Below are 15,175 nucleotides of genomic sequence, written 5' to 3' on the forward strand. Positions count from 1 at the left end.
ATTAGATATGAAATTAGATTTTGAGATAATCCTAAGAATATTTTACATGAGTGGTAAAGGTTGGAACCTCATGGAAACCGGACACTAAAAAGTAAACCCTGTGAATGGGATATTTTGACCCACTGTGATTGTGTTCGGGTTTTTTGGCCCCGTAAAACGATAATGTCTCAAATTAATATGGTGAAGCATGTGTACCCGCGGGACTCTACAGTTTATTCACAAAAAATATCATCATCTCTCCACAAAGCCTCTCTGGCTTCTTCTCTCCCGTTAAAATGGTTCGAAGCATCTTGATTTCTCGCTCTGCAACTCTGTCACTCTAGAAGCCCTAGGTTGCCATTTATTGTGAGATTAGAGTGCCTTACGAGTCACGCATCTCAGGTGGCGTTTACTTGTACTCTGATTTCCTTTTTTTATATGAGTTAGGGTTTGTTTTGTTGCATATTTCTGCATTTTTATAAATAGTAGAAGGATTTTGTTCGATTGCCATCGCCTGGCTGTTGTAGATTTGGAGCTTTTATTTTGAAGGATTTAGCATTTGATATGATGAAAATTATCTGGTGGATAATTAATTAATTTTTATTAATGTTCTTATTATTTATTCTAAGCATGTTGAGACGTTAGGCTTCTTTCTGTTTTCTCTATGAGGATTTTACCTCTCTAAACATAGTGTTAGGCTTTTCTCTTTGCCCTGTATCTGAGATTGTTACCTCTTTTTACAGGTTTGGGTTGATTGCTTTGCTATGTGTAACATAGGTGTGTCTCTGGTTTGTTTGGCTGTTGAAAAATACTTGTTGAGAAATTAATGGGTTTTTTTTCCTTCAATTTTCTCTATGATTAACGACTTGATGAGGTTATGATTTTCCCCTTTTCTATGAGATGAATTTTTATGCCATGCATTTTGTGTTTCTATTTGATTTATGTTGGTTTTGGAGTGATATTTCTTTTCTCTTTTAGAAATCCAACAAGTTCCAGTTCTTTGGTTTCATTATGTGATCGTAGTTGGAGTTTTTTTTATTTTGTTATAGGTTTTCTCTTTGATTTTCTTATTTTCTTATAGAATTTCTCTTTGATGGGTGGCTTAGATGCAATTACTTGGCTTCATGGTTCTAAATTTAGCCAATGATTTTACTTATCAACAAATCATTTACTTCTATAATTGAGCCAGGTATAATTTTTGGTCGATTTTTGTAAACTCAGTTCCATCTAGCTTTTTAGTCATTGCATCATGAAATTTTTTTATATAAGGTTGACTTCTTAACATAGAATTAAGTTTCACCTCTAAAACCCTTCGAAAATGGTTGTTTTGATGTTGGAAAAACATCTAATTGATTATCTTGACAATGAGATGTATAGATATGGAAAAAAAAAGAGATTGCAAGTCTTAAAAATTGACAATCTTAAAAATTGTACATCTTGCAACACATTATTTGGACCGTCCATTTTCAAGATTTTCATGTGTTTATATATCTGCTTGATATGAATCATTTTTGGTGTTTAAATTTTTATATGTAGAGACAAAAATAGATTTTTCACGGCTTCATAAGAATTTTCAACACCAAAATTGCATCTCATGACCAAGTTTGGGGGTACACCTTAATTTGATTGTTTAAGGTTGCAACCTTGTGCAAACCATACCCTTGTATCATACCTATGTTGTCTGCAATTTAGCCTTTGATATGGTGCCCTTCAGAAGAGTTCTTTGCTCAAGTTTAGTAATAAATGGTCGAGAGATTGACAACAAGAACTCATGGTCTGTTCGAGTATTTTGATATTAAGGCTCACATTATTCATAGTTTCATACAATAAAAGAGAAGTATTGTGTGCCCCATGCCTCTGAAGCTTTTAAGAGAAGTAGTAAGAGAGAGAACCAAATTGTATGATATTCTAAAATAAGAAACAAATTGTCTTAGCCTTTAAAGAGAGTTAAATTATCTAAGCTTTTAATACAATGAGAAAGAGCGAATCATGTCTAACCAATTAGAGAAAGAGGGAGTTTGTTTAAAAGCTTCTAGAGTGAGTTGAATTCTCTAAGCTTTAAAAGAGGCTTCCTTGATGCTAATATGAAGAACTTATAAATTGGAAATAGAAGGGGGCGATATGTCACATACAATTAAATATCAGGTAGAGTGAGCGGTGCTTTGCTAGCATCCAGAAAATAATTGTGTTGAAGATAGGTACATAGGGATGATTTTTGCTGGAAATTCTAGTAATTAAGTTGAGAGAGAGAGAGAGAGAGAGAGAGAGAGAGAGAGAGAGAGAGAGAGAGAGAGAGAGAGATTAGATTAACTCCATGTAAATGAATGTAGGGCAACATTTCATCATCTTAGAACCAAATGACATTTGCCAAGTGAAACTTTTCCATGTCTCCGCACACATAATTTGTATGCATTTGGAGATCCACTGTTGTTCGATCTTAATTGAACAACTTGCTGTAAGTTGAGAACAATGCGACAAACTGGTGTCAGTCTTATCTATTTGATCAAGATTTGATAGTTGAGAGTGAACGAAGAACATTGTCATAAGCGGGTGTTTTTATTTATTTATCAAGTGATAGTAATGCATGGCATTATTGTTGGCTTACTCTCAACCGTCTGATCAAGATTAGATGATTGGATGTTTTTTGCCAATTAAATTATATGTTTGTAGAGATATAGAAAGTTCGACCTTTAGACAAGTGCAAAAGCAGAGGCTGCTATTCTTGGCTCTTCATACTTGAACTTGTTATTGACATAATAAGGGGGAAGAATAGCTTGATTATTACAAATAATAAGATTAATGTAGAGGTGTATCTATGGGGGATCTTTCTATGTTTCATTATATATATATATAATTTAGGGAAAATATCTTTGTATTTCCCAAAATGGAAAACACAATCCTTGTATCCCCGCCAATGCTCAAAATATCTTGCGACATTATCTTTCCCCAAAAAGTTTCTTCAAAGCCCCTAAAGCCTTCTTCCCCACGTCTTTTGTATTTAAGCACCATCCATTACCCCGTTTTTTTTTAATCCCATTGTTGCCCACTCTCTTTATTCCTTAAAAGCCTTCGTCTCTTCTCTCATTTTTCCCTTCTCTTTCTCTCTCCATCTCTCCCCCTACCTTTCTCTCTCTCGTACACCCTCTCCCCCCTAGCCACTCTCTCTTCACTTCCTAAGCCCACTGGTAATCCCCTCCTTACCTTCCTCTCTCTTTCTCTCGCCCCATCACTTCTCTCCTTTCTTTCTCTCTCACACCCTCATCGATCTTCAACAGAGAGAGAGGGGTTGGAGATGGATGAGGGTGTGAGAGAGATGGAAAGGAGAGAAGTGACGGGGGGAGAGAGTGAGAGAGGTTGGGGGAGAGATGGAAAGGAGAGAAGTGACGGGGGGAGAGAGTGAGAGAGGTTGGGGGAGAGATGGCGTAAGAGAGAGATAAGCGGAAATGAAAGAAGAGACTGAGGCCTTGGGAATAAAGAAGGTGGGCTGCAATGGGATTAAATTTTTTTTTAGGGCAATGAATGATGTCTAAAAACACCAAATGTTGAGTGGAAGGCTTTAGGAGCTTGAAGAAACTTTTTGAGAGAAGTTAATGCTGCAAGATATTTTAAAACTTAGAAGGAATACTAGGATAGTGCTTTCTATTTTGAGGTGTTTGGAGATATTTATACTTTATAGTATCTAGAGATATCTAGCCGTTCAATCATAATCAAATGGCTAGAAGTGAGTCAATAATAATGTCACGCATTAATATGGTATGACAAATACAAGTGGCACTAATTTGTGATATTATTCTCAGTTTTATCTCAGCTATCCGATCTTGATCGGACAATCGGGAGTGGCACCAATCTGTGATATGTTCTTAATTTATCATCAGCCATCTGATCAAGATCAGATAGCTATGAGTCTCAAAACACATATAAATTATGTGTGTAGAGACACGGAAACATTTTACTTGATAAATGCCTATTGGTACTAAGATGATGAAATGTCACCCCACATTCATTTATAGAGTTCATCTAGTATCTTTTTCTATCTCAACTTAGTTGAATTTCTGATTGAAATCATCCCTAACCCATGTTAAATTAATTATTTGCTTGATGCTTACCTAAAACATATCTGATATCTTAATCTGTGATAAATCCCTTCTCTTTATTTCCAATCTATAAATCTTATTATTAGCAGTAAAAGTTTTCCTTTTAAGCTTTAGACAATTTAACTCTCATCATGGAAGCTCTTAGAAAATTTGAATTCAATTTCCTCGAGGATTAGACATGATATTCACCCATAAATGATTAGAAATGTTTTTTCTCACTCGCCATGCCCTTCTTTTTCCTTGTATTAAAAGGTTAGATAATTGGATTACCTTTAAAAGCTAAGACAATTTAACTCTCTTTGGATGGTGAAACAGTTTGATTATTGTCTCATTGCCTCTTTTTCCACTTCTATTAAAAGTTTGGACAATTTGATTCTCTCTCCATTATGACTTTTCGCTTTTCATTAAAATAAAGAACGTAAATATTTCACTTATCTCTTGGAACTTTAAACAATTTGATTTGTTCTCATTTATTGTTTTTCTACTTCTATTAAAATCTTATACAACTTGCCTCCCTCTCCTTCTTTTGATTCTCTCTGTCATAGTGTTGAAAAAATTGACTGTCTCTGCGCCTAGGTGGCCAAGGCCCTAGGAGCATTGCCTAGACCAGCGAGCACCTAAGGCCGAGGGTTCTCTAGGCTTCTCTTGCTTTACTTCTCTTTCACATTCTCTGGAGAAATGCCCTCATTTCTCTCTGTAGAAAAGTTGTCTTTTCCTTTTCCTTGCGTGTAAAAGGAAATTCCTTTTCCCCCTTTCTCATTACTTGTAGGGCCTGTTTGATAACTGGAAGCGGAACCTCCTGGGAGATGGAAGATCTGTCTCCATGGACTTTGGAACCTCCTGAGTTTTGGAACTGGCAAATACCGTGTTTGATAAGCTACTTGGAATTTTTGGAAGTCTGGGAACCTGTGTTTGATAAGTTGTCTGGAATTTTTTGGGAGTCTGGGAAGCTTTCTCCTTTTTTTTTGGGTAAGTCAGTGGCTACCTGTTTTTTCATGAATAAGTGAGCAGAGAACAATAGTTATCGTACAACCCTATAATAGGGCAGTTGCGCCAGATCATGTAATAAAAGAGAAGAACGAAAGTCTGGTGGTCTGAGAAGCTGTCTCCATTCTCACTATTTGCACATATTTTTTGCATGACATTTTATTGAAAAGTTTATATGTTTATTTATTATTATCTCATATGGCATATTAGACAATACTCTTTTGTGAATAGCTCCATTTGGTAAACATTACTCTTACAATCTCTCTCTCTCTCTCTCTCTCTCTCTCTCTCTCTCTCTCTCTCTCTCGTTGACATATGAATTCGAACTTTGCATATTTCTATTATGTCACAGGAACATCCATCCACAATAAATGATAATCTCATGAACACTACTATCATATGCTGCATTCAACTCCACATCATATATATGGTTCTGCAAAGTGTATAAAAAGGAGTTCAAGAACAATCAACCACAACTTACACATCCCAAAAATACTCCATTAATACTTAAGGCACACAACCATAACCTGTAGTCACTTGGCCATCACAAGTTTACCATAGTAACAAGTTCATCAAATAGATGGAGTATGATTTTATAAACAAATAAACAAATACTAGCTGTTGGGGTTGCAGGTGTTGGTGTGTTTGAATGATGAGAATCCATTCCTCTATGACATAAGCACATGCATAAGGTCTACCATACTTCTTAAACAGTCTCAACTGAGATTGGATATTGAGCTATTGCCTATTTCCACAGACAAGCCACAGGGCTTATTCACTGTCAAAACATATGGAGTATGATTTTATAAACAATCCAAACATTAATACTTAAGGCATACAGCCATAACCTGTAGTCACTTGGCCATCACAAGTTTATCATACTAACAAGCTCATCAAAGTAGATGGAGTATGATTTTATAAATAAATAAACAAATTCTAGCTGTTGAGGTTGCACGTGGTGGTGTGTTTGAATGATGAGAATCCATTCCTCTATGACATAAGCACATGCATAAGGTGTACCATACTTCTTAAACAGTCTCAACTGAGATTGGATATAGAGCTATCGCCTATTTGACAGGCAAGCCACAGGGCTTATTCACTGTCAAAATATATGGGGTATAATTTTATAAACAATCCAACAAATGCTTCATGGGGGTTGCATATTTGGAAAGAAACTCAAAGACTGCTTTTTTTTTTTTTAAGTTAAGATCTAGATTTATGTATTTATGTATGAGCACTTCACATATGAATTTCTAGCATCATGCAACCCAAGAGTTGTTAAGGCTGCCAAAAGCTCTATGGTTGCTATAGTTTCTACATCAAAACATGAATCTTCACAATAATACTTCGTTATCAACATTATTTGCAAGAAATTTGTAATCTGTTATCATGATTCCAGGTAATTCCTAAGCTTGGCTTGTTGCGGAGCAAATGTTTGTGACCAAAATGAGACTTTTGAAGTTTATTGTTATGAATCATTTGTATGAAAATACAAAGTTCAAAATCTGATGTTCATGTTATGAACACAAGAAGTCATAATTCGCGAACATTCATCATTCATTGACATAAAACTAACTAATGAACACTTCAACCATTCAAACGTAGCAGTCAACCATTCAAACAAGTTCAAATCGTAAGTCCAAAAATAGCAGCCACAATGTATGATCAATTTTGTGTTGATAACATCAAACAATTGATCCATTTTTGTTGATCGAATTGATTTCAGATCATATATAAATGATCAACATAATCAGATCAAGTTTATGCATTTAAACATCATCAAAATTCATTTGAATGGTTCAAAACGAATTTGTGAATAATCATTTGGCAAGGGATATGTGATGGCTGAGGACGTTCTCATTTACGCATGTAGCTGGTTTTGCTGGCCGGATGCTGGGGGTGTACACAACATCAAAAGCCACGATGACCTATAAATATTAAATCATGAGGTAGTTTGTGAATGAAGGCATGCCCTGCACTCCGTTGAGCGTTTTTCATTAAGTAGGGGATCTGGAGGAATGACCATTTGGCTGTAAATCGTCAGATTCCTTGCTTTTCGAGAGCGGCCTCCATTCCCTAAAGAGAGTGCTGATCAACGTATTTCCAAATGGAGACTTGAAATATGGTTGATGTGATTAGGATACCCATTGTTAAACTTTACCAATTGGAGGATAGGATGATGCTGAGAAGGTTGTGAGGCTCTTCTGCCCCAATTGATTGCGATTTCATCTTACTTTGGTCTCATTTCTGAGACCAAGACCGGGGTACATTGAAAAGGCAGTACGATGAGACCAAGACCGGGGTACATTGAAAAGGCAGTACAAGCAGTCGGTTTAGGGTTGCAATTGGCCACATCCAACCAGTTGAGCCAAGGGCCAAAGTTTTGGAACTTAGGACCTTTTTTCAGTAATTATGCCTCATTGTCTGCTGCCTCTTCCAGCAAGAAGATTCCCCTTGAAGAAACGTGGCAAGGGCTTGATAGGTAAGGGAACTATAAGGAAGTGGTAGTCTTGTATGGCATCACTATTGAGCAGTGCTGCAGATGGAGGGAGGGACTTGAAAGGAATTTTATGAACAGATACTTCCTTTAGAATCATGTGGGAATTTATGTATTCATGAAGTTCCTTTCACGTCCATGTTGGGCATCAATTTGTAGATTTCTTGCACTGTTTCTTTCCTTCTTTATAGCCAAAATTTTTGTCAAAATATAACTACAGAGTGGCCAAGTGTCAAAATTGTGCTCTGGTTTGGTCATAAACATTTGTAAAGAAGCATTTGCGAATACAAAAACATTTGCAGAGAAGCACCCTTTTCAAGTTTAGCGTTCAACTGAAAATGAGAAATTGCATGGGCCTCCAGATTGGGAGGTCGAACCCGTCACCTATTAGACCAACTGGATTGCCAATTTGGCCTTGATCGGACCGGTGAGAAATGGCCTTGAAAAAATTATAATTTGAATTTGAAAATTTTCAATATAAAAAATATTGAAAAAAAAAAAGATGCGTGGGAACTGACCTGATCGAGATGCCTATTATTTGATAGAACTGGGTGAGTTTATCAAACTTACCAATTCCCGATTCTGCCAAGCAACTAGGTCAGTGCACACAAATTCTCTGTCTGATGCAATTTTTAAAACAATATTGATGATTATCATCAATATTCTATCTCTGTTATCTCAAAGCTTGCTTCCTTGTTTTTTTGGGGTAAATGATGGCACTTTTCCACTACTGATCCCTATAAGCATATTCTCATAAATTTAAATGAACTGATCTCCCATAAACTTAAGGAACTTCCCTTACTTTTTTTTTGATAGGTTACAACACAGCACTAAACCAGAGAAAGAGAGCCATGGTTGAGCCTGAAGTTCCATCATCTTTCTCATCAGAGAATCATAAGGTTCAAGAAGAGGAAGTAGGGTTTTACCCTAATTTGTCGTCTGCATCAAACCGTGTTCGAAGGCTATTGTTCAGGAAAATGCTCATTGGAGTGAGTGATGGGCGCTTCTTTGTTGGGGGTTTCCATTGTTTGGATAAGCAAGGCAACATTATACTCCAAGATGCAGTCGAGTTCAGGCCTGGACATAGCACCAGGCCTTCTCCCGTGGAGCAACGTTGCTTAGGGCTTGTGCTAATACCTTCTTCTTGCCGAATTTCTTGCCATGTCGATTTTTCTATTGAAGAACAGATGTCTCTTTTAAAGTTATAATATTTGAGAGAGCTGAAAGGGCCTGTAGCAGGATGTGTATGCTAAAAAGGTATTAATAGGATTTAATTGTTTTTCTTGCTGAACTTGTAGGATTTTGGTGCAAATTTGTTTCTTGTGCATTGTTGTTGTCAGCTTCACAACATTCCGGGAGAGAAGCTAACGAGTTGGTGGTTTCCCTTGCTAAGGATGGTGTCCATGGGTCATCACTTATGATTTTTGCTATCACTGTATAGAGGCTTTACAGGCAATTCCTTCTATCAAATTTTGAATCCATGAAATAAGAAAAAAGAAGTTAAAAAACTTCGAAAGGTCGCTGAGGATAATTAGCCCAAATTACCATTTTAGCCGTCGAAATTTAGTTGACATTGTTAGTAATATTAACTTATGTGACATTAGGTATGTATGTTTCTTTCTTTGGACTCTGGTTGTATGCATGGTATGTTTGTTTTTCCTGAGATAGTTGATACTTTGCCCAAATTTTAGCCCTGGGCCTCTTTTTCTTTGTGGTGATAGCAGCCCTATTCAAGCAATCTAGGTCAATCTAAATATTTTGTTTCTCTTTATCAATTGTATAAATTGCTACAATTGCATAAATTGCTTCATATGTCTGGGTTAACTTGAACTGCTGTTCATATAATCTTATTTATGCCCATTTTGGCTCTAATGTTCTTTTTTTTCTGTAACTATAATTCTCAGCCCAAAACTGTATGTGTCGATATTTATGTAGAGTTTTTTATTAATGGAACGTCTATCAATAAAAGTCTACATCAAGTTGTATCACAGGCGTAGAACGGGTTGTAGTTAGAATTAAATGATTAAAGCATGTTATCACCATAACAGAAAGCCTTATTCGTAAGGAATCAATTTCACAATTCAATCTGGTTCGCAAATCAGTCTCCCTAATTAACAGATCGATGAATGTCACGAAATGGAATTTTCTCCGAGTGGGACACTGATAATCTCCCGCATGATGCCTGCAATCATTGTCTAACATTTCTTTTATCGCCACAACTAATGACAGCATATGAGGTGCCTTCTATTCCTAACGGTGTGCTAAGACTGAAAACTAATCTATGCAGCAAGTTAATAAGGAACTAAGGATTTGCAGCCCTACAGGATGGTGACTGAGTTCAGCAGAAACACATGGCACGTCCAGAAGCAGCCCCAAACAGCCCTCTCGAAGGAACAACAAGGAAGGATCTAGGCAACGGACGCAGCCCCAAACAGCCGTCTCGAAGGAACAAGAAGGAAGGATTTAGGCAAACCGACAAGTCCTATAGGTCCACACAAGATAAAAGACTTGAAGATACCGGAATCCTTAGTGTTGGAATGCTTGGCTGTGGATGTTTTTCCAATAGTTTCAATCCAAAAGTAGCATAACTAGGTTGGGATATCCCAAATGAAACATGATGGTCATGTGTGCTGCAGGATTCTTCGTAACTGAATGGAAAAGGTCCACGAAAAATAAGTACGTCACTAAGCTTTTATAGACGCCTATTAGAAGCATATTCATGGCAATTGCTGTGTACTAAATTCTTTAGGACAAAAAGGAGAACAAATAGAAACACATGATGCCTCTGTAATCCAACCCATATTCATATCAAGCTTTGCTTTATCTGTGTGCTGATTATCATGTAGAGTCCGGTTGTTGAAATGTGCATTTATTGTTTTCTACAGGTCTTGCATGAAGAGATCCATTTGCAGACATTCCAGTTTCTCGCTTAGCATCAGAAAACTCTGATGATAGTCAAATTTTCCTTTTTCTATTCGCCAATAGGTTTGACCATGTTACTGATCTGCTTCTTTGGGCCGACTCTACTCCATAACCTCAAGAAAATTTCGATTGCATATGAGGTGACCAGGTGATCAGTAATGTCCTGTCCTACTGAGAAAACTAGCTTACTTCATTGGTAACAGTTACTCTCTTGAATTGTCTGAATAAATTGTGGGTTTGAGTGTAATTACGGAACGTGGTCCTGAAAATTGAACAATTTTGTTTCCTTGTCGGTGTTGCCGAAATATACTTGATTAATGTAAGAATGTTCGTGAGTTTAAATCTTCGCCTCAGAATCATCTTGTGGAAGTTCTTTTTGTTTTGCACTCAAGAGAGACATCAAAATCTTTTCATCACACTCACAAATATGGGAATTGAAAGTTGTCTTCCTTTAGAAATTGTCTTTCTTTTTTTGGCAAAGAAGCATTCACTCTTTTCAAGTTTTAACTTTCAACCGAAAATGAAAAATTTGCATGGGTCTCTTTTTTGGGATGAACATTTGATGTAGGGTATATGAATTACCCGTATGGGATCAGCATTACAAAAACACATTGACACTAGACCACTGTCAGAGATCCACGGTCAAACAGTTGGCTGAGAAAGTTAGGAACCTAGTGGCCTTCTAAGCCACCAATCACAAGCTCTTCAAGGAGTTCTCCTTCACTGATTCTGCAACTAGTTGAATTTGATGCAACTAGCCTGTCCTACAATCTCGCAGGCCTCATTGTGGACACCACCTGAATCAGGATCTATTAAGCTCAATTTTGATGGTTGCTCCGATCGCAACCGAGGACCTTCCGGAATAGGGGGTCTCTTTCCATCTAGTGAAGGTGCCCCATGGGACTGGGACTTAACTCTTGCTTAGGCCCTTGCCCTCTTGGAGAGCCTTCGCAAGTTTGACCACACCTGGAGTCCTGACGTAGTGGTCGAGGGAGACCAAGAACACTTGGGCATCTCAACTCCTACTGTAGCCTTGGCGTCTCAACAACATTTTTTACGAGATGTCACGTATAACCTGTGGCTACAGAATTTCTTGGTGCCATGCCTACAAAGAAGCCAACTCGATTCCCTCAAGAGGGGGCCTATTCCAATTATTACCCATTGGGGACCAGGTTTTCGTGACCACCCATTTCTTTCCTGCTCTCAGAGTTGCTTTTTCGCATTGTAAACCCCTTTGGACACTTTTGGGTCACCATATTTTTTTGTACAATCTATTATTCAGTAATGAAATTATAGTGAATCTTCTCAAAAAAAGGTATTGAGACTGGAGGTTCATTCCACATGCCTCTCTTTTCTTTCTAATGCCTGTTATATTCAAACTATCAGGCCTCTCTCTCAACCCAACTGCATCCAGCATCTTTAGATACACCTTTCTCTCTCATTAACTCTCGTACTTTAGACACACCCTCCCATCTCCCGGCAGCCGCAAATGTATTTGACAAACCAACATAAGACCCTGGCCTGGCCGCATTCAGCTTGAAGAGCTCTTCTGCTGCTAGGCTTGCCATCTCGACATTTCCATGGATGCCACAAGCCCCTAGCAATGCACCCCATACATCATCATTTGGCTCAACTGGCATTTTTCTTATAAAACACAATGCCTCATCCAAAAGCCCTGCTCTCCCTAGAATATCTACCATACAAGCATAGTGCTCGACCTTGGGCTCGAGCCCATACTCTTCTCTCATGCTCATGAATACTTGCCACCCTTCTTGGGTAAGTCCGGTGTGGCCACATGCGGAGAGCATGCTAAGAAATGTTACATGATTTGGCTGAATACCGAACTTCAGCATTTTCTCATAGAGCCGCAAGGCTTCATTCGTGTCTCCATGCTTTCCATACCCATCAATTATCGCAGTCCACGATACGATATTCTTGTGAGGCATCTTATCAAACACCCTTCTTGATTCCAAAATTTCCCCACATTTTGCGTACATGTCGATCAAAGCACTATTAGAACGAACATCATGGCGTGAGTCGCTCTTAATAACTTGTGCATGGATCATTTGCCCTTGTTCTAAGGCAGACAATATAATGCACGCTCCAATTATACTAGAGAATGTCGAAACAGTAGGTCGAAATCCTGACCGTTGCATCTCAACATAAGCCGTCAATGATTTCAAAGCGTAATTTGGATGACTGCTATAACCCTCTATGAGGGCATTCCATGCCACTACATCTTTCTCATGGATGCCGTCAAATATTTCATGGGCCTCATTGGGGCATGCACATCTCATGTACCCATGAATCATGGCTGTACAAGAGACCACATTTCTTTCAGGCATCTCACTAAAGACTTTTCTAGCACATGATATGCTGTCACTTTTCGAATACATGTCTATCAATGCAGTGTAGAGAACCTCATCTGACTGAAACCCGTTCTTGGTTATCTGTGTGTGAACTTGTTTTCCAAGACCCAAATCGTGGATAAGCGCCGAGACCCTCAAAATGCTGGCATATGTGAAACCATCAAACTTTAGGCCAGAATTAGCCATTTGTGAAATGAAATTCAGAGTTTTTTCTGCTGGTCCATTTCTTGAATAACATGATATCATTGCATTCCATGATTCGATTGTCGGTTCATGGATTTTGTCAAACATTTGTCGAGCATATTTCAAATTGTTCGACTTAACATAAAGAATGAGAAGCTTGGTGGATAAATAAATGTCTGGTTTGAAACCTGCCTTTACAATAAAAGCATGCAGAGTTTGTCCTTCTAAATGGGCATTTGAGTCAATGTAACTCTGTAGAGCACAAGACAAACCAGTGGAGTTCAGTTTCAGAGATGAAAATAATCTGGTGGTAATGAGATTTACAATCCCATATCTCATCTTTCTTTATATCAATCAAATCTGTCCTTCTCTCTTATTTTAAATAAGGGAAGGTGAATTGGAGAGTGGAGCTTATCCATTAAATTGGTGTTTTCCCCTTCAAATTTTGATATCTTCAATGAAAATCAGCTCAAATTGTTACACCCAAGTTTGGGAACCTGGATAAATTCATCCCCCAGGACTCTGGAGATGAACATCAGTCCATCCCCACCGTCCGTGTTGAGAAAGGATGGTGATGCCTCAGTGATGTAACGTGTATTATGAGGAAGAGTGCATGATGCAAGTTTTTAGCTCAACCACGTTGAGGGAATCGGTAAGTCTTGAATCGAGTTGGAGTGCTGGAACTTGCCGTCGACTTCGTTCCAAAATAATGAATTGAGCCTGACCCGAGAAGGTTTGAGAGAGAATCAGGGGAAAGAGGAGCAAAATTTGATAGGAAAAGTTTGAGAGAGAGAGAGAGAGGAGAAGAGAAATTTTGAATGGGAAGATTAGAGAGAGAACAAAGGGGAAGGGAAGATATTTACTATTTTTCAACTGGCGTATTAAAGGGTGATGTCTGTACGAGCTTGAGGCCTAAAGAATCACGCCTTTAAAATCTTTATGAGGACCTGAAAATTTATTTTTATCCCTAATTATAAAATTTAAGGTTTTAAAAAAAGTATAGATCAGATATATGAACACTTGAAAATATTGAAAATTGATGGTCTAGATGATGTATTACAAGATGTATTATTTTCAAAATTTGAAATCCACGTTTTTTTTGACATCCATGTATCTTAGGTTAGGTTGATTGGATTTGAAGGATTTTCATTATCGAAACAACTTCTTCCAATAAATTTTTTGAGGTACGTCTTAGCTTGATTGTTTTGAGCCTCAAACTTACATAAACTTTTTCCATTACAGAAAGAACATTGAACTGGGGATCCCATAATTTTCCCTAAAGATTAGCAAACTGCCAAGAGATCATAATAACGCAGGTGAGGTGCATTGCATTGGCTGCCACATATTTTCTTCCAAACTCAATGATTTATAGAAGGATTTTTCTGCCGTTCATAACCTTTTTTTTGATGAAGTTTATGAAAATTTTAATAATAGAAAAAGATAATAACTAAGGTGGAGAAACAAATGCACCTTCCCAACCTTTCCATTTGCTAAATCATCCGCCTCCATTCCCAATAAACATGAAAAAAAAAAAATGAAGTATTCTTTCTCTTACACATATCGATAACTTTGAACCAAATAAATTTCAAAGTCAAAGGAACTTTCCTCATTTAATTAATAATATTCAAAGACTCACCCTCTATCTCTACAATATTTCCCAAGCCATAATTGATGATAATACCTACTCCAGTCAATAAAGATCCAAGCTCCACCGGAAAAAAGTTTACGTAAGGATGCAACCTTATACTGTAGAACTACAGATGCACCTCAAAAATCCATCAGAAAAAGGTAGTTTTAATGTTAAAAAACCCTTTGATTGATCATCTCGACATCGTCGAGATATATGACCATGAAAAATAAAAAAATTTTAAGTCTAAAAAATAGTGCATTTTACAACATATTATCTATACCGTCCATTTTCAAGATTTTCATATGTTTATAGATCTATTTGATTTTAACCATTTTTGAAATTTAAAATTTTATAATTAGATATAAAAATAAATTTTGAGATAATCCTAAAAACATTTTACGTGAAAATTATATACCATGATGAAATTTGAAGGTGCGCCTTACCTCTACAGCTTCAGATGCATCTGATGCCAACGACACCCTCTACTGAAACTTCCCCACGTGGCCCGATGCAA

At 37.4% G+C, this 15,175-nt stretch overlaps 2 protein-coding genes across 10 annotated transcripts; one reads left to right on the forward strand and one right to left on the reverse strand.

The window, feature by feature from the left end:
- The first annotated feature begins 147 nt into the window (after positions 1-147).
- On the forward strand, positions 148-10,821 carry LOC18437886 (Small nuclear ribonucleoprotein family protein). 9 transcript variants are annotated; one of them, XR_016060250.1, is made up of 5 exons: positions 170-381; positions 4,843-5,042; positions 8,374-8,814; positions 8,898-10,233; positions 10,443-10,821. XR_016060250.1 is itself a non-coding variant. In XM_011626436.3 (4 exons), the coding sequence occupies exons 2-3, from the start codon at positions 4,880-4,882 to the stop codon at positions 8,763-8,765; spliced, it is 555 nt and encodes a 184-aa protein (XP_011624738.1). In that variant the 5' UTR covers positions 170-381; positions 4,843-4,879; the 3' UTR covers positions 8,766-8,814; positions 10,443-10,821. The 9 variants fall into 9 exon arrangements, 6 of the variants coding, with proteins under 6 accessions (XP_020525336.1, XP_011624738.1, XP_020525332.1 ...); XR_016060249.1 differs by having other exon boundaries at positions 9,845-10,233; XR_016060251.1 differs by having other exon boundaries at positions 9,882-10,233.
- Positions 10,822-11,797: 976 nt separating this feature from the next.
- On the reverse strand, positions 11,798-14,128 carry LOC105420949 (Tetratricopeptide repeat (TPR)-like superfamily protein). The gene has a single exon (XM_020669670.2). The coding sequence runs from the start codon at positions 13,368-13,370 to the stop codon at positions 11,862-11,864; it is 1,509 nt and encodes a 502-aa protein (XP_020525329.1). The 5' UTR covers positions 13,371-14,128; the 3' UTR covers positions 11,798-11,861.
- Between the last annotated feature and the right edge of the window lie 1,047 nt (positions 14,129-15,175).

The sequence above is a fragment of the Amborella trichopoda genome, chromosome 8, assembly GCF_054954075.1.
Source record: "Amborella trichopoda isolate Santa Cruz 75 chromosome 8, AtrichopodaSantaCruz75HAP2 v2.0, whole genome shotgun sequence".
In the NCBI taxonomy this organism is placed as follows: domain Eukaryota; kingdom Viridiplantae; phylum Streptophyta; class Magnoliopsida; order Amborellales; family Amborellaceae; genus Amborella; species Amborella trichopoda.